Raw genomic sequence first — 20623 nt, 5'->3', positions numbered from 1 at the left:
TGTTATATATCCAGATGTTGGATTATTATTTTATTAATATTGAATTTTTAAAATTATAAATAAATTTGAATTAAAATTAAACATCGGTTCCGGTCCCGGTTCTAGGATTTATGAAAATTTGAAATCGGTTAACCGGTCAATCGGTCCGGTTAGAACCAGAATCGGCCGAATAAGCAGGCCTACCCCAGTCCCCCAAAAATAGAAACATTTGAAACATTGATTTTAATGTAAAATTAGTAAAGTAAGAAAGATATTAAAAAAAAGTGTATTAGTGAAAAATGGATCACACTTCATTAGAGAGAAATTTCCTTAAAATGAAAGTTTCTATTTTTAGAAGACTAAATAAAAATGAAAGAATTTCTATTTTCAGAGGATGCGGGGAATATATAATAATATTGACGAATGAATGGAATTGATTTGATGAGATCAAGATGAAGGTGATGCACCGCTGATCTCTCCCTCCAACCGCATGCAGAACATGGTCTCCGTTGAGACCATGATGCACCTCACCTGCACCAACATGCCCCCTCCACAATATCGATAACACCCTGAGATTACGGAACCAATCATGGACAAAGAAGCTATCAAGGCATATGGTATTCAACTTGCAACTCAAATGTGCATAAAGATTTCAGCTACTGGGATTAGAGCTATACATCTTTACACACAATGGTGCCTCTCCCCTTCCTTATCTCAACAAATTACTTTGCTTCGATAACAAGCCTTGTATTCGTAAAATCTTGGGATCATCGACCGAGTCCAAAATTTCCAACATCCTTGCCTTGGAGACCTCCAGCAAATGTTTTCCGTGCAAGAGGTAAGCATTATCAGACAACTCTACTCTCTCCCCGATAAAAATCCAAATAAAGCTTCATTTTTGTTTACAATATCGTTTAGTCTTGATCTTGGACCGGGAGGTTAAGTAAAACCCTAATACTGAGTAGAGATGCAAAAGCCACAGAACAGATTATACAACCATTCTCAAAGGAAAAGAAAACAACAGAAGAAAAGGATTCACAATAAAGTCTAGTTTATAAGAAATCCAAGCATGTGACAACAAGTAGTATTAAATTAGAGTAGGTAGATTCTTCAAATGTCTTCATCAGTAGTCATCACCTCTTGATACCACTTCTTTACAAGTTGGACGAAGCAAAATCGTATGCTCAAATTGAGAAACATAGCTGCCCTTGACGTCACAAAGAGGAGGGTATGGCTGCCAAACACCATCTCTCAGTATACAGTTCATGAACACAATGGTACAAAGATCAACATGTTAGTCAGCTCTGAAAGTGCACAAGACACACCTGAACAATGCCAGCATCGCATAAATTCTTCAGTGCCATCAAATACTTGGTTTCCCCAAGGCGATCTAGATAACGTCTGCAGAAAGCCAAGGTAGAAAAGTTCTTATTGATAGTTGCCAAGAGCTGTTTTGCTCTAGGCAACCGCAGTGGAATGTGGCCAGCATCGAAATTCTTCATGTAATGGCTGCACTCCAGGTCTTCTCTCACATGTCCTTTCCCTGCAGGCCGTAATTGTACTTCCACATTCAACATAACTCTTTCAACAACAAAAAAAACAACTTCAGAGGGCATACCTGTGGATCCAAAAGTCTCTATGGCATAAAATTCACCCTCTTCCATTTTTGTTTGCTCTCCTCCTTTTACTATTGGTACAGACTTCCCTGCATGGATCTGATATTGCCCAATACTGTGCCCATTCAAATTTCTGATACTTTTAACTGCAAATCACCCAAAACATCCAGTTCACAAAATAGATTTCGGGCAGAAACAATTGTTAATTTGTTTATTTTTTTGAAATCAAAGAAAGGCATATAGAGCACAATCCAGTGATCCAATTTCATGCATGGTGAAGAATACTAAACACGGAGACAAATGCACATTGAGAGCATGCCTAACACAGTAGGAAATTGTGTTTATTAACATGTATCTTGTCATATGAGAGCTGGAACATCCATTATTCATAAATGAATAAACATTTCACTGTGAGTACATGATGCTCAATTTGTCAGTTAAAATTATACCCTGGAATGTCTTTCCATTGATTTCAACCTCATACGACTCCATGACTTCTTGAATAGCAGCACCAACATCACACAAGCGCACATCAATTCCAGCTTCCTATTTTTTACAAACAAAAACATCAGCAGCAGCTCCAAACTTTCTCTAACAACGTCAATCATAAAATCATACTTATATGGATTTATTTTCAGAAACCCACCTTGATACCAGTATTTGTGGCTTCCCGTGTGGCCTCAAGCAGCAGATTGTACATTGGGTTGAATGCCACAGTAAATGCACAGTCCACAATCCGCCCTGAAATAAAGTAAGAGCAAAATCAAATTGAAGTCAAATACGCAATAAAAATAAAGGAGTTAAAAGTAGGCTTCATTAAAGGCAAACAGCCACATCCTATTATATAAGATAACAACTACAGTAGCTGAATTACCATCAATGTGAGTTCCAAAATCCAGTTTCATCACGTCATCATACTGAAGCAGAGTTTTGTCCCCCGAATTTGGAGTCCAATGGGCAGCAACCCTGCAATTAAAGTAGGCTGAATGAATTCATCACAAAAAATAGCACTAAGACTCAGACCAGTGATAGCTGAAATAAAAAAGGATGAAAGAACCTCATTTGAAATCAATCCTTACGAGTTCAATGAGCATCCAGTGGGGAATGCAATGCCAGCTTGTAAACCATTTTCAGATATCAATTTACGAACTGTGTTCTCCAAGGTCTCACACAGATCAGTCATCAACATTCCAGGTTTCACGATTTGCCTAATGTATTTCCGGACCTACAAAGGATCACAAACTTAGAAACTTGGAAGTTGGTAAATACATCTAAGTCACATTTTTTAACATACATGCTCATATAAAGTTCAAAGCTACCTGTCGATGGACTTCGGCTGCTTGGCGAACTGAATTATAAATTGGTTTCTCTAGTCGCTCCAGTTCTCTCTTTTCCTCAGATGTAGTTCTCCACAAATTACTGCATTGAACCATTAGCCAATGGAATAAAAACTGTATATTCCTTTGAGTTTATAGTAAGAAAATATCAATCTGGATAATTTTTTCATTTCTGTGCAGATACTCTTATAGAGGTTTAGCATACAGTTAACTGTTTGGATAAATAAGTAGTAGCATATATAATTGTGTTTATATGATAGGTGGAAATCAAATTGCCTATCCAACACCATGATGATATAACATAGTAAATGATACATGAAATGCACCAGGAAATGGTGAAAGCTCCTACTCTATATTAAACTACTGTTACACCTTTGCAATGCAAGGGTTATGCCTTTATAATCTTTATTTTTAACACAATAGAAGTTAAAACTCAATGTATATACTCCCTCCGTCCCATTCAATATGCCCACATTCTTGAATGGCATGGGATTTTAGGTGGAGTAGTTGAGTATGATAAAATAGAGTGGAAAAGGTAATTGAATATTTTAATGAGAGAGAAATTTATTTCCAAATATGGAAAGTGGACATCTTGAGTGGGACAAACTAAAGAGGAAAGGTGGACATCTTGAGTGGGACGGAGGGAGTACAACTAAAGCTACTAATGGGCAATACCACAAAAGAATAAGGCACCAAGATATCACACATAAATCTTTCACAGACAAGGGTTCTCTAGAATCATCAAGATTGACTATGACCATCTGTATAGGGCTATATATCGATATTAACTCTTTTCTATCCAAAAGTTACCCCTTGATTGACAAGAACTATTAACAGCTATTCCTGAAAATACATAACTGCCCACTATATCTGATTATCTGTATTTTCCTTACTTATGTTTCAATACAATATGTCCCTTTTCTTTAGCATCCATTTTATGTACCACGAGATCTCATCCCTTTTTTTGGTATGGAATAAAAACCTGTGAAGATATATCTTCTTCAATGGGGGATAAAAGTCGTCGAATATAGTTAGACATAGCAATCATCACATAAATAATATACTAGAATGATGCTGTAGTTTTAGTTAGACATACTCGTCCTTATACTGTTGAATTTCACCCTCTGGGAACTCGCCAGATGGAAAGAGGTCGACTACAGGAATCGATGGTGGATCAGTTTGTTGGGGTGGTTCTTTTTTCTTCCTGCGAATCATAAGACATTCTCCAGATGATTTGAGCTTTCAAACCTAATAAATGAAAAGAGGGAAATATGCAAAAAGAAATATATCTCACTTGCTTTTACTTTTCTTCTTCTTCTTCTTTGCAGCTTCTACAATATTCAAATGCATATACCAATGTGAGAGTCAGGAAAGGAGGGAAGGTTAAGTAGCTACAATCAGCAAATGAATTTAATCCAAATTGTAACAACCAATTAATTGATTACACTATTTCAAAAACTCAATTGACATGGAAAGAAAAACAAAAATTCAGAGACGGTTTTGCTACCAAAAATGGAACTTTTGCAGAAACCTTATTTTGATTGCAATTTATCTTCATCATAATCTTACTAGCTAAGCTATGAAAGCGGCGGCGTAATAACCTTGGGGCTCATCGAGAGTTAGGTCGTCAACTTTATCCTCAACCTCTTCGGCTGCAACTTTACTAGCGCTGGATTCACTGGATCCATTCACAAGGTCGTCCACGCGGGTTGCGGCGGAGCTATCATCGCTGGCCATGTCGATCAACACTGCGCAAACCGCAAAAGAGGTCAACAGCGGAGATATATACGTGAATTAAGAAAATTTCCAAATAGAGCTAGGGTTAGGAAAGAAATTGAGGAAATACCAGAAAGAGAGAGACGCAATATAGGGAGCAAGGTGGGGGCGGCTGAGAAGCGAATGCGCTTTATAGTATGCACACCACTGCGATTTTTGTTTTAAGCTCATCAATCATTCTTTCCCCTTGTCGATTTCCAATTTTTTACCTCAAAAATACCTACTTCTATTTCTCTTCTAACAAACTTAATTTTGTTGTGTCTATTTTAAAACTTGGAAATAACTAGTGTGTAGAATTTTTGTATGCATTTATTTTAACACTAAGTGAAACATTTCTTTTCAGCACGAGATTTAAGATAATGGAGTTTTATTAGTTAAGTGGGGGATATAAAGAAATATGAAACACTTAGCTTCATACATCTCAAAAGGAAATATGAATCACTTAACAAGGGACAGATGAGTACTTAATAGGATGATTATAATGTTAGTTTGCTCTTATAGGTTGTGGATTGAGGAATTATGAAGAAAGGATAAAGTTAAGAACCGAAAAATGCAAAAAATGAGGTCGTGCAAAGTACACAGAATGTGCGGTTGGAGTCCAATCTGAGAGAGGCAGTTAGCCGGACACGTGACACTTGTAGTCCGTCGAGTCCAATCCAGAGAGTTCCACACAATCGTGCAAGTCAAAGACGAAGCCCACGACTCGTGTTCAAATTAACAATCCCCCATCAGAGAGAAAAGAAGCACATGGGTCGTGCAAAATGAGAGTTGTCTTTAGGAGTTAGACTTGGCATGATTTAATTTAATATAGCATGTGTCTAGTATGAATTTGTTTATATTCCAGTTAAGTAGGAGTATTTGATTAAATAATTGCTTTTTCAAAGTAAAATGGTTTAAACATGGCCTTTGGGCATTTATTTGTGGTTGAGATATTTATGGTGTTCTATCATTTAGGGCTCTATTTCTTTGAGTTCACGTAGGATATATAGCCAGTTTGATATTTATGCCAAAAGTGTACAAAGTTGACACTATTTATATCCAAAATTGTACAATCTATGTAGAGGAGTATATGATCCTAGTTTGATATTTATGCCCAAAAGTGTACAAAGTTGACACTATTTATATCCAAAATCGTACAATCTATGTAGAGGAGTATATTCTTTGTATTTTGGGAAAACAACCTATATTTGATTTGTGTTCATTTTTTTATTGTCTCATTATAATAAAATTATTTGTTTTTATGGCAAAAACTAACGCACTTAATCTTTCTTAATTCATACACCCCATTATAAGTAAATAGCAGTTCTTTTAACTAAAAAAACAACACATTTACTGTCTCTTATTTTTATTCTCTTCATTTTTCTACTTTATTATTTCTCCATCACCAAATAACATTTTTTAAAAATGTTTGTGCCCTATAGAGTGTCTAGCTTATAGTGGGATAGAACGAGTACTTTATTCTTTCTCTTACTATATTTTCTTTACATTTATGTACTTTATTCTTATTCATACTTTATTTTATCTTCATTTATCTAAGTAGTAGTATGTTTTTTCTTCTACTTTTTCTCACTCTACTTAACTATTGATAGGAGGAGAAGATGAGACTATGACTCTGTATGTGTGTCAACTAGCCAGGAGGGTACCTAGACCTAGCTGTGTCGTTGGGTCTGTGTCTATCTTCCCTATCAACAAAAAAATACCTCAACCCACTTCTACTGGCTAGTATAGTGGAGTAAGGGTCGAATCCCACAGAGATGGATGTAGGCGAGATACACTTGCGATGACATTCTGGGAGCGGTTGGTTAGCTACCACGCTTTTTTTGGGGGTTGAGTTTTACCTAGTCGGAAAATGAAATGGAACCTATACCCCTCCTGACCAGTAGGTCAGGGTGGGCTCTAAATGCTGCATGCTAAAAGAAATTAAAATGCGTGTGTAAACTAGGGTGCGAGTGTGCATGTGAGAAGCTACTAGACGAAACTTACTAAAAATGGCTAGACAAAAGGTAAAGAGAATCAAAGGACATGCTGGCAGACTGTCTGCTGGGTGTGAAGAAAAGCAGAAAAAGTGCAAGTACAAAAGCATAAAGCAACAAAAGCAATACAAGTGGTCCCATTCTTTGATTGTGACATTTTCTTCTTCACCAAGCTAAACTAACAAGATCTAACAAACTCCATTGATGAATGACCAAGCTTGAAAATTCGTAAATGCAATATTTAACTTGAAATCGAGAACGAAAGCTAAGAAAACTGAGATCTACGCAAACTGGTCAGCGGGACAAGGTAACAGAAGCAAGCAGAAACGATTCCCATGTATTTTTGAGGAACTTAACCTGATTAAAACTTGTAAACACTCCAAGAAAACCTAGATCTAACTAAGCAAAGCAGATTCAAGCACTTAAACAACAGAAATCAACTTAAAACTACCAGATCTAGCTACTAGACAGAAAGAAATAGTAAGCAAGCTGAAACACAAAATAAAACCACAATAAACTTCATTGCATTCAAGATTATCACCCAAAAGATGTTCCAACTAAGTAGCTACTGGAATCCAAGTCAAAGGCAAGCAAAAACAAGTACTTAAACTAAGAAATCTTAAAAACAAAGCAAGTAAAAGATTGTTAGGCTCATCGGAAACTGAAAATGGAGGAATTTCTGGAACTACGGCGGCTGGAATGAATCGGGCATGATGCTCCTGACCGGCAGGTGGCCGGAATCTTCAAGTCAGGCTGCTGGATTTAGATGGAACTAAGAGCTAATGGAGCTATTCTCCTCAAAAGTGATGTAGTAGTGATGATAAGTCCTAAGTGAAGTGGTGTAAAAATTTCTCTCTTTTCTTTATGTTCAGCTCCTATTAATAGGGTGGCTTGCCCTAATTTCTCAGGCTTTCTCTTCATGTGGAATGACAATTTTGCCCTTCTTTAGATAGGTGATTATTCCAAGCAAGTCCTTCCTTCTCGTGTCCAGTTCTGTAGCATCCATCCTGACCAGTTTGCGTATTTTCTGCTCATACTAACCAGTTTGCACACTTTTCGTAGCTTTTTCACTCGAATTCCTTCTGAATCTTTCCTCCTAATTTAGTACTTCAATCTGCACACTTTAACAACTATTTTGCAGATATTATCCAATAAAGCACCTTATACTGATCAGTAACCAAGGCCGAGAACGAGACTCATCAAACTGCTCACACTTAACACATACTTGTCCTCAAGTATGAAGAAACAAGCTAAATAAAAATAATTAGTTGAGTTCGCAAGCCTGGTTACCTCCTTTCACCGACCTAAGACTCTAAAACTTAAAAGACTCTTCAACACATAGATGACTCACAGAAAACAAAAAAACAAGAAAATGGACAAAAGAAAAAAAAAACTCATAAACACATTACACAGGCTATATTTTCAATCAATCCTCCCCCTTGGGTTGAATTAATCCGGCTGTAAACAACTTCGAAATTCTACCACCCTCCCCTTCACTGGCTAGTCTATCCGCTTGTCAAGATCGCCACTCTTATAAGCCAAAAGCTAGGTTCGCTCAGTCACTTATTCCTCACCAGAAATATTAGGACTATTCTCTCAAATTGCTGAACCACAGATGCTTCGGACTCAGATCTCACGTGCGGCTCCTGAAGGGCTTTAAGGCTTGTAATGGGGCTATTGGTTTGTAGTGTTTGGGGTGGGTGTTCCTAAGGCTCTAAGGTTCAAAAATTACTACTTTATTTTGATGTGGGGGAACTGTGTGTATCTGGGCTTTTGGCTGTTGCTTCTCTTTGGCTGGGCGTTTCCTGATATTGACCTCCAACTGGTCAGTAGCTTCTTTGTGGCTTCGCCACCCTTATTCCTTCTTCCTTCTTTTTGTGGTCAAGTGTTTTAAACCATTTTCTTCAACATTTTTTTTAATGTGGCTTTGCCACACTTATTCCTTCTTTTTTTTGGACCCGTAATTTTTCCTGGTCGATTTTCTCCTTACCTCTCGATTTCTTTCTCCAGTTGATTTTTCTTGTACGTCCTCCTGGCCAGTCGCCTTCTTGCCTTATGCCTCGCACACACACAGTCCCAGTGGCTAATGGGTTATATCTGGGTATAGATTTGGCTAGAAAGTGGGGTTCTAAGGGTGGTTTTTTTTTTGCATGGGGGGGTTTCCTAATGCCTTCAGGACTTGCTACACGCGGTCACCTTACCGTAGGCATCATATGGCAGCCACTCTTTTCTTTTCTTTTTTTTTTAAATGTTTAGCGGAAAGTGGTTCCACTTTAGGCTTTTAACTCACCATTTTAAGAGGGCTTTCACAATTGGATTCTAATCAGGTTTTTCTTTCATACTTGCATCCTCTAGACTAGCCTGGATCTAAGAAAGATGGTTTCTACTCTTGGTGTGTTTTATTTCCATCGATCATCTCGCCTTAAGATTGGATCAGTTGAGTTTTTAGCCCGTGTTTTAACACATGTCCTAAAAAAAATAAAACTTAACCTAAACTGACTCATTAGGGACTAACTCGACACATGACAACACATATATACAATTATACTGGCCATTATCTCCTCCTCCCACTTCATCCTTGCTTGCCTTCACGCAAGTTTAGTGAAGTGGAAAACAGGATGACCAGTATCCAACACATAGAAGCACAGAAACTAGAAAACACATAACACATGGAAAACATATTATATATGAAACTTTTCACACTTAGACTATGCAATAGGCTAAGTGGGAGAAGAATAACAAACACAGAGAACACATAGACAATGTGGAACAAGAACTAATATGCAAAACATACTATGTTAACAAAAACTTCTCATACTTAGACTATGCAATAGGCTAAGTGGGAGAAGGTATAGGAGACACATAAAAAAAAACACAAAACAAAGACAACTTCTAACATCCTAAACACATTTTACGTTGTAAACCCTCGTCCTCTCACACTTAGACTATGGAATAGGCAAAGTGTTATGAATGAGGGTATACGCATGCTAAAACATGTACAAAAAATAGAAACAACACAACTAGAAAAAAACTCAAGTTTACTGAAAATAAAAAGAAAGCTAACTGGTCAGTTGGTAGGGTCGGTCATCGTCTCCTCTGGATCCTCTTTGGTCAGGAGCCTTGTGCAGTTTCCTTCTTTGGTTCCTTTGTTGGTACACATCAGGGGTGTCACTCTTTTTCTTATGATTCTTGAAAGTCCCCTTGATTTTCCTCTTTTCCATGGGCCGCAGATGATGGTTACTGGGGACCTTGCTCCCAATCAGTTTGGGCACTTGTCCCAGCTTCTTGATGATAATGGCCGATAGGACCACCCTGGGCTTCTTGGTCTCCTTCTTTTGCTTTGTTGCACCATTGTCTTTCCTCTTTCTTTCTTGGTTGCATTTTCCTTCTTTGTCTTGATTTTCCTGTAAGTCAGTTTCTGGTACAGGTGTCTCTTTCTGGGCAGCAAGGATGGCAAGTGATTGTCGATGTTGGCCTCCTGTACTGGCTGGGTGAAAGCTGCAGTCGGGTTCTCCCCAGGTTTTGTAGGAGAACCCCCTTCCTGGATAGTAAGGGTCGATGACGGATGTCCAGCAACTACAGGGATCTCTGACTTGGTTGTAGCATGTTTTGGATCCTCCCCAGGTTTTGTAGGAGGTCCACTATCTTCCTGGCCAGTATCAGTGTCCTTGCTCTTCTTTTTGTTGCAAGGAGTCTTGTCCTCCTCGCTTGAGATCTCTACTAGATCAGGAACCTTGTTGGGCCCCTTCTTTTTCTCAATCTTACGCCCGATGATTCGCCTCGATGCGCGCTTCGGCCCTTGTTTTCTCTCTGCCTTCTTCTCGGCCAGTTGGTGAGCCCCCGTGGCTCTAGCGAATCTTGACTTCTGACAAATAGTCTCTTCAATATCCTCTTCATCAGGTTCTTTAGTGGTTTCCCTTGAACTCTCTTCCGGACCTTGATTGATTTGAGGTTCAGCAACTGGCTCAGTTTCATCAGGACCACTCTTCTTGGTCAGTATGCCCCCCTTATCCTTCGTCTTGCTTGATTCCCCAAATGACTCCTTCCGTTCAGGCTCCTTGTAGGATGTTCCTGACCACAATGTCACCTTCCTCACATTAGCCTTGTCAGGTATGTGCACCGGAACTGGGAGCCTTTCCGCATTCCCACAAATCTCGTTCATCGAACTGGTCAGGTAGGACAGTTGCTTATTCAGCATGTCCATATTTTTCTTATGCTCTTTCTGGGCATTTTGCATGCCTTGCACCACTTCATTATTTGACTGAAATTCACTCCTCATGGTTTGCTGGTAAGCAAGCATCTCTCCCATCATCTCTTCCATAGATCTTCCTGACTTGTTTTGGTGTAGGAAATGGTTAGGATTTTGCTGTTGGTGGGGATTATACTGGGTGTTAGGGTATGGGTGGTAGGTATAGTTTGGCTGATTTTGATGAGAGGGGTACTGGCCGAATTGGTTAGAGTTGTGGGGTTGACTGTGATTGGGATTCAGGTGGTGTATGTAGGGATTTTGCTGGTGATGGGAGTTATACTGGCCGTTGGGATGCGACTGGTAGATGGGATGGTTTTGATTGTAAGGGTAGTTTGGCTGATTTTGGTGTGAAGGGTACTGACTGAACTGGTTGGGATGGTGATGCTGGTTAGGGTTAGGGCATGGGTGATTTTGGCAATGTTGGGGTGAGTGAGAAGGGTAATTCTGGTTTCCCATTTGATATTGTGGCACATAGGTGGTATTTTGATATGTATTTAGTGGGTGCAGATTATGCTGGTTTTTTACTGACCAGTTCGGCTGTGAATCTTGGGCTGGGGGTCCATCATATACATTCTGAGGTGGGTTGGGCTGGTTAGAGTTTCCCTCTCCCCATCTAAAGTCCAGGTGTTCTCTCCAAGGCGTGTCCTCCCGCCTTTCAGGATTCCAGTTTCTATTTGAATTCCAAAGCCCAGTCGTATTTGGATAGTGATCCTCTTGGGCAGTTACCATGGTGGCATTAACTGGAGGAACTTGCGGTTTACTCTTCTCAATTGCTGACAAAAGTGCCCTCTCGAGCTTGTCAATCCGACTCTCTAATTGATCATTATTTCCTACTGCTGCAGCATTCGCCATGCCTCTTCTGGACGGGAGAGTACGTGGATTGTCATAGGCTCTTTTCGCGTAGAGAAGTCTTTCCATGATTCTCTTGGCCTCACTAACTCGTAGTTTGGAAAAAATTCATCCACTTGATGAGTTCACTAAGTCCTTGCTCTCCGCATTCATCCTCTCATAGAAAATCGAGTAAATTTCTACTTCCAACATGTGGTGGTTTGGGCATGCGTCCAACAGACCCATGTATCTTGACCAGTACTGACTCAGGGTCTCATCATAACCTTGTGTAACTCCTCGGATTTTATCTCTTAATGCACTTGTCCTGGCCGCTGGAAAGAACTGATCCAAGAACATCATCTTGAAGTCAGACCAGGTTCTGATACAATTTGGTGGCAGCCTCTTGAACCGAGTATTCGCCTCCCCTTTAAGGGCAAATGGAAGGGCCCTCAGTCTGTAGTCGTCTTCGCTCGACCCCGCTGGCCGCTTTAGAGCCTTGCAGATTTTGCAAAATTCATGCAAGAACTCGTATGGGCTATCACAACTCCTTCCCAAGAACACAGGCAAGATGGCCATAATGTGGGGCTCCACGTAGATTGCTTCTTGTCCTAGGGTCGTGACGATTGCTTGCGGTGGTTCGCCATCCAAGTGAGCGTACAACGAGCTTATCTTGGGATCATTTTCCTGGTCAGCCATGTTGGCTTTCTCCTCTTCAGTTGCGGATATTGATTCTGGTTCACTCTTGATGGTTGTGTTGCGATCCTCCTCACCGCTCGCATCCAAGTCAACAAGCAAGGCAGTGGTTAATTCTGAATGAGTGGTGACTGGATTTACCCCTTCTTCCCTTGGCCAGTTGGACTCAGTTTCATTTAACTGCGGAACACAAAAAATAAAGAAAAGTTTATCTACATTATTCACACCAAAATTCTTAACAAAACTCCTCATAAACTAAGAAACAAAAGAAAAGAAAAACAATTAACTATATGTACACCAAAGTGTCATGCAACAAATGTATGCAAAAACGCCATCCATCCCCGGCAACGGCGCCATTTGATAGGAGGAGAAGATGAGACTATGACTCTGTATGTGTGTCAACTGGCCAGGAGGGTACCTAGACCTAGCTGTGTCGTTGGGTCTGTGTCTATCTTCCCTATCAACAATAAAATACCTCAACCCACTTCTACTGGCTAGTATAGTGGAGTAAGGGTCGAATCCCACAGAGATGGATGTAGGCGAGATACACTTGCAATGACATTCTGGGAGCGGTTGGTTAGCTACCACGCTTTTTTTGGGGGTTGAGTTTTACCTAGTCGGAAAATGAAATGGAACCTATACCCCTCCTGACCAGTAGGTCAGGGTGGGCTCTAAATGCTGCATGCTAAAAGAAATTAAAATACGTGTGTAAACTAGGGTGCGAGTGTGCATGTGAGAAGCTACTAGACGAAACTTACTAAAAATGGCTAGACAAAAGGTAAAGAGAATCAAAGGACATGCTGGCAGACTGTCTGCTGGGTGTGAAGAAAAGCAGAAAAAGTGCAAGTACAAAAGCATAAAGCAACAAAAGCAATACAAGTGGTCCCATTCTTTGATTGTGACATTTTCTTCTTCACCAAGCTAAACTAACAAGATCTAACAAACTCCATTGATGAATGACCAAGCTTGAAAATTCGTAAATGCAATATTTAACTTGAAATCGAGAACGAAAGCTAAGAAAACTGAGATCTACGCAAACTGGTCAGCGGGACAAGGTAACAGAAGCAAGCAGAAACGATTCCCATGTATTTTTGAGGAACTTAACCTGATTAAAACTTGTAAACACTCCAAGAAAACCTAGATCTAACTAAGCAAAGCAGATTCAAGCACTTAAACAACAGAAATCAACTTAAAACTACCAGATCTAGCTACTAGACAGAAAGAAATAGTAAGCAAGCTGAAACACAAAATAAAACCACAATAAACTTCATTGCATTCAAGATTATCACCCAAAAGATGTTCCAACTAAGTAGCTACTGGAATCCAAGTCAAAGGCAAGCAAAAACAAGTACTTAAACTAAGAAATCTTAAAAACAAAGCAAGTAAAAGATTGTTAGGCTCATCGGAAACTGAAAATGGAGGAATTTCTGGAACTACGGCGGCTGGAATGAATCAGGCATGATGCTCCTGACCGGCAGGTGGCCGGAATCTTCAAGTCAGGCTGCTGGATTTAGATGGAACTAAGAGCTAATGGAGCTATTCTCCTCAAAAGTGATGTAGTAGTGATGATAAGTCCTAAGTAAAGTGGTGTAAAAATTTCTCTCTTTTCTTTATGTTCAGCTCCTATTAATAGGGTGGCTTGCCCTAATTTCTCAGGCTTTCTCTTCATGTGGAATGACAATTTTGCCCTTCTTTAGATAGGTGATTATTCCAAGCAAGTCATTCCTTCTCGTGTCCAGTTCTGTAGCATCTATCCTGACCAGTTTGCGTATTTTCTGCTCATACTAACCAGTTTGCACACTTTTCGTAGCCTTTTCACTCGAATTCCTTCTGAATCTTTCCTCCTAATTTAGTACTTCAACCTGCACACTTTAACAACTATTTTGCAGATATTATTCAATAAAGCACCTTATACTGATCAGTAACCAAGGCCGAGAACGAGACTCATCAACTATTTAAACCCTCTTTTCCTGATCTCTATGCAATAAAAAATGCCTTAACTACAATAGGATTGAGGGAATTTTTTTTATAAATGTGTAACTCAATATGCAATGGGATAACTATATATAATACGAGAAATTTCAGAATATGAGTCTCAATTCATAGACCTTTCAGGATTTAAGATTAAATTCGCTGACTTTTAAAAATATGGGATCGAGGCATGCAAATTTTTCGGAATAAGGATTTTTTTACTTTTTCTCTTTTTTTATTAATATTTTTCTTATTATTTTCCAAACAAAAATAAATAAAATGGACCATCCTCTCCTTCCAGCTCTCTTCCTCCTCCCCTTTGCTGCCTCCACCCTCCTTTCCACACCCTTGTCACCTTCTCCTGCCTCTTCCCCTTACTCCACAGCCGCCTGATGCACTTTTTATTAGCACTATAAATACTTGCAAGTATACAGAGTAGAAATAGTATAACTAAAGTTTAGTACCCATGCACAGCTTTCCCGGAGCTGGCCGCTACAGACTTGGCGGTCGTTGGGCGCCGACGGTCGCCGGCAGTGTTGCAACGGCCGCTGGACGCACCCAGAATCTCTAGATTTCCATCTTCGCGTTTTGACTCCTTTTTTAGGCTCAAATATGCACATTTCTCACAAAACATGTCAAAATACCAATATAGATAAAATACGCAAGTAATAGACATGTAATGCAACTTTGACATTCAAAACGAACCAAATAATGCCCTTAAAACCGTGCAAAATCCAAGCGTATCACCGCCTCCGCTCGCTCTTCCTCAATTTGAGCTCTCTGGTCGCCATACTTAACCTCAATTCGAGCTCCACTATATTCAACCTCAAGCTCACCCAAACCATCATCTCTTTCTCCCTTTCTCTCTCCTTCTGTCTCTTTGTGTCCATAGATTTCAACAGTTGCATCCCCTTATCCACTAGTCCAACATGACTGCAAGAAATCAAAACTCCTACATATGTAACCTGGTTAGGTTTTATGCCTTGCTTCTTCATTTTGAAGAGATTCAGAGCTTCCTGTCCCAAAGCCATATTATGTGTATCTCACAATTAAACTACTCCACGAGACAACACTCGGACTGGGCATGCAGTTAAAAACCTTTCCAGCTCTTTCAAGCGATCCGCACTTGACATACATATCAATCAATTCATTCATGACGACAATGCTAGAGTCAAGCGCATACTTCACAGCGCAACAGTTAACGGGAAGGAGAGGGAGAAGGGGAGGGGAAGAGATTCCCTACTGTGGTGAAAATCATAGCACCAATTGTTATGCATTATACGCACCAATTAAAGAAGAAAACTCACGCACCACCAATTGGTTTTAGGACGGAACCCATGGATTTTTAAAGAAGGAAATGCACCAATTGTTGTAAATTATACATATGTTTTATGTTGGAAATAATGTAGCCTTTACACGGGAAAACCCTTGCTATTACAATAGAACCAAAAACTAGAAGGTAAATAAAACAAAGTAAATACAATAAAAGGAACGAGATACGCCCCGACTAGTGCTCACGGATTGGCACAACGTCCCCAAAGATGAAACGACTTTCCTCCTACCAAGTTGAAGCACCTCAAACTCGTAGGCACCGACTAACTTGAATTGGAGGCGAGAACCGAGTAATGTAATGCTCCTAAAAGTGAACTAGAATGCTTGAGAGCTAGAGAGAAGAGAGAATAATTTGTTGGTGTGTTCTCATCTCCCAAAACTCCACCTATTTATAGGATAGGAGTGCCTACATGAAGAGTCATGGCATTAAGGCACCTCATAATGCATTTGGAGGTTACCACAAGATGAAAGGCCGAAGGCCTAACCTTTTCAAATTTTACACATTTTTCCTACATTCCCCCACATTGGTTAGAGCGCTGCAAGCTCAAACCAACACCAGACACAAATGCATGTATGCAGACTCTTTGCCCAGTTCTCAAGAAACGATACCGTATTTGGAGAGGTAACTTATGATTTTGAACCGTCCATAGTCAACACTATCGGACATACCGGCGGGCTAGTGGACGCGATGCCTTGAACTATTCATCCTTGGTGTATGCCTAGTCAATAGCATCAACACAATATTGTCTCAACTCCATCAGTTCTCACGTTTGTGTCTGTTTCGGCCGTGGAACACCTCTTTGGAATTCATAAGTGACTCACACACACGAAGCGGCCTCACTTCTCACTTACATAGGTGATTCTTTCTTGAGTATCCTATCATACTGTATCTCCTTGAGATTTCAACCTATTACCACATGCAGGTTACAACACTCAATACTTTCTAAAGAATGGGTGAATATTAAAATCTTCTGAGTGTTACAGCTAGATTTGTACAGCTTCGTTTTCCCATTGAACCAATCTCATGGGATCTCCAATCGTATGATTGGGTTACCACTATACTCATCTTTTAAGATGCGGTTTTCAGTCTCATTCCTTTTAGCAATTTATGCATTTGGCCACGGTTTAAACCTTTTGTTAACGGATCCGCTATGTTATCCACTGACTTAACATAGTCAACTACGATAACACCACTTGTGATCAACTGCCTTACGGTATTATGCCGTCGATGAATGTGTCGAGACTTACCATTATAGAAGCCACTGTGTACTCTACCTATAGCTGCTTTGCTATCACAGTGTATCACTACTGTGGGCACTGGCTTCTTCCAACATGGAATACATTCTAGGAAATTTCTAAGCCACTCGACTTCTTCCCCTGCTTTATCCAATGCGATAAACTCGGATTCCATGGTGGAGCGAGTAATACACGTATGTTTCATTGACTTCCATGAAACAACACCACCCCCATAGTGAACACATACCCACTTGTCGAAAATGAGCCTTTTGAATCAGAGATCCAATTTGCGTCACAGTACCCTTCAAGTACTTGAGGATATCTTGTGTAGTGCAGTCCAAAGTCAATAATATAGTTCAAGTATCTAAAAACTCTACACAGAGCTTTTCAATGTTCCTTGCTTGGGTTGCTCGTGAATCGGCTCAACTTGTTCACCGTACAAGTAAGATCTGGTCGAGTACAGTTCGTGATAAACATCAAACTTCCTATAACCCTTGCATATTCTTCTTGAGCAACAGGCTCACCAATATTCTTGCTTAGATGGACATTGAGCTCCAAATGAGTCTTTGTTGGCTTACAATAAAACGAGTTGGATTTCTTAAGCATTTTCTCAACATAATGAGATTGCGTTAAGGCAATTCCCTCATTAGTCCTCAATATTTTGATTCTGAGAATCACATCAGCTAGACCCATATCTTTTATATCGAAATTTCTTTTCAGCATGTTTTTTGTCTCGTTAATAATTGTACTATTGTTTCCCATTATTAACATATCATCAACATAAAGACACACAATAACAAACCCGTTATATGTGTTCTTAATGTAAACACATTATCACACTCGTTGATAGTGAATCCATTTGTCAATATCACGTTGTCAAACTTCATGTGCCATTGTAACGGCGCTTGCTTCAATCCATAAAGAGACTTTACCAATTTGCATAACTTGTGCTATTGCCCGGTCACAACAAACCCTTCAGGTTGCTCCATGTATATCTCTTCTTCCAAATCACCATTCAAAAACGCAGTTTTCACATCCATTTGGTGAATATGAAGATTGTGCAACACAGCAATCGCAAGAAGCACCCGAATGGAAGCTATTCGCGTAACATGTGAGTATGTATCAAAGAAGTCATGCCCTTCTTTCTGTTTAAATCCTTTGACTACTATGAATGCTTTGTATTTATCTACAGTACCATCGGGTTTATATTTCTTTTTCAGAATCCATTTGCATCCTAAGGCCTTACAGCCTACCGGCGAATCTACTAACACCCATGTGTTATTTAGCATAATGGATTCCATTTCACTGTTGATAGCTTCTAGCCACCACACCAAGTCTGGGCCAGACAGACAGTGCTTCTGATAGTGACTTTGGTTCACCATCCAACATAAAAGTTATGAAGTCTGGATCAAAAGTCTTAGCAACTTTAACTCTTTTACCATGTCTTGGTTCTACATCCCCAGGACTTGGCCTCGTCACTTTTGGAGAATTAGAACTAGTGGTTTCATCCACCATTCATTTACTACAACGATCATCTTGCTTCTTGCAAAGAAACATATTCTCAAAGAATACAACATTCCTAGACTCAATTATTGTTCCTTCAGCTACATCGGGAATAGCTGACTTATGAACTAAGAAGCGGCATGCGCTGCTGTTCAATGCATATCCAATAAAGATACAATCGACTATTTTAGGGCCAATTGCAACTTGCTTTGGAGGTGGCACTTGTACCTTTTCTAAACACCCCCACACTTTGAGGTATTATATGAAGGTTTCTTTCCCTTCCACAATTCATAAGGAGTCACATCCCTATTTTTGAGTGGAATCTTGTTCAGGATGTAATTCGCGGTTAGCAGAGCTTTCCCCCACATGTTCTGGGGTAAACCTGAATTAATCAGCAGAGCATTCATCATCTCTTTCAGTGTTCGATTTTTACATTCAGCAACACCATTCGACTGAGGAGAATATGGAGCCGTGGTTTGGTGAATTATACCACTTGCATGACATAATTCTGCAAACGGCGCCACATATTCACCACCTCTATCATTTCGAACACACTTAATCCGACAATTAAGTTGATTTTCGGCTTCATTTTTGAAGTCTTTAAACGCTTCAATTGCCTCATCTTTACTTTTTAATAAGTAAATGTAGGCCTGTCAAAATGGATATCGGGTATTGGATACCCGATACCCAAACCCGAAAACATTGGGTAATTGGATACCCGATACCCAAAAAATCAGGTTTCGGATCGGGATCGGGTATTGGGTTATTGGGATTTTCGGGTATCGGGTTACCCGATACCCGATCGGGTAATACCCGAAAATCTGAAAAAATATATAATTTTAATAATGATTTATTTAATTTGTCAATTTATTATTTACTTATTGACTTTGACTCAATTAATCAATTTGAATTTAGGGAATTAGGGATCTACACATTACACATTACATATTTTACACTCTCTCCCCCTCCCGCTCCCAGCTCCCTGTCTGACTCTCACTCTGTCTCCCTCTCGGCTGTGGGCTGCCTCTCACCCACGACCCACCGACGAGCACTAGACGTCTCCACGGTTCGGAACCGCCGGTTCCGATTCAAGATTTTCTTGAACCTGAACCGACCCGTCCTAGGTTCGACGGTTCCGGTTCACGAACCGTGAACCCACGGTTCATGTCAAGATTAGGAACCACCGGTTCCTGTCCGGTTCGGCGGTTCATGTATTTTTTTTGTTAACATTGTAATTCAAGTAAAAAATGTAAATATACTTGCATAAATAAAATTAGAATAATGCGATGTACAAATGCAATTTTATTGATACAAATTACAACTTTAAAATTTCAAATTACAACTTTAAAATTACAAATTACAACTTCAAATTTACAAATTACACAACTTAAAATTTACAAATTACAACTTAAAAATTATAAATTACAAAAGACTTAAAGTCTTGATTACAATTTACAAATTACATATTCGAAACAAATGGGAGAAAAAAGAAATAAAGGAAAAGGACTTGAGCTCAACTTAAATTTAAAATTTAAGTTGAGATGCCTATGTATCCTCAATGCTCAATTGCATTTTGGAATCAAAGTCCACGTAGTTCTCTTACCTTGCTTACCTATTTGGCTTGATCGGAGGAATTGGCCTACTCTTCTTCGTCAGGGAAGTAGTCTTGGTCGGGTTGTACTACTTGATTATCCCAATCCGGTTCTTGTTCTCTAATTTCGGTGGAGCACCAATCATCAAGTAACATGGTGGCTTCCATGTTTTGCCCGGTGAGTCTACTTCTTCTGTTGTCCAAGACGTTGCCTCCAACACTAAAGGCGGACTCGACGGCGACAGTAGAAGCCGAAACCTAAAAATCTCCTTGGCCATTGATGCAAGGATGGGAAAATCTTTCTCGTGTGATCCCCACCAATCTAGGACGTCGATTTGTTGGGGGAACGGAACCTCCTTCTTTATCATTGAAAGAAAAGTGTGAGTCCAAATATAAATCTAACTCACTTACCGAATTTGCCGTTCTTCCTCCGTTGTTGTAGCCGTATAGGTCCGCCAATTGGGATTGGGCGTCGGGGTCATCAACTTGGAAGAAGCCAAAGTTATGTGTTTGACGGGGGGGTCTAGGTCTCACTTGGT

The 20623-nt window shown here is 39.7% G+C and overlaps 1 protein-coding gene across 1 annotated transcript; it reads right to left on the bottom strand.

The window, feature by feature from the left end:
- Positions 1 to 918: 918 nt before the first annotated feature.
- Positions 919 to 4932, bottom strand: LOC121778243 (methionine aminopeptidase 2B-like). The gene is made up of 12 exons (XM_042175566.1): positions 4779 to 4932; positions 4534 to 4680; positions 4227 to 4263; positions 4029 to 4136; positions 2915 to 3014; positions 2675 to 2820; positions 2470 to 2561; positions 2242 to 2336; positions 2045 to 2141; positions 1598 to 1741; positions 1305 to 1522; positions 919 to 1213 (listed from the first exon to the last, which is right to left on the bottom strand). The coding sequence occupies exons 2-12, from the start codon at positions 4667 to 4669 to the stop codon at positions 1103 to 1105; spliced, it is 1284 nt and encodes a 427-aa protein (XP_042031500.1). The 5' UTR covers positions 4670 to 4680; positions 4779 to 4932; the 3' UTR covers positions 919 to 1102.
- Positions 4933 to 20623: the final 15691 nt, after the last annotated feature.

Source organism: Salvia splendens, chromosome 19 (assembly GCF_004379255.2).
Source record: "Salvia splendens isolate huo1 chromosome 19, SspV2, whole genome shotgun sequence".
NCBI lineage: Eukaryota > Viridiplantae > Streptophyta > Magnoliopsida > Lamiales > Lamiaceae > Salvia > Salvia splendens.
The sequence above is the reverse complement of the archived record's forward strand: the minus strand, read 5'-3'. Positions and strand labels throughout refer to the sequence as shown.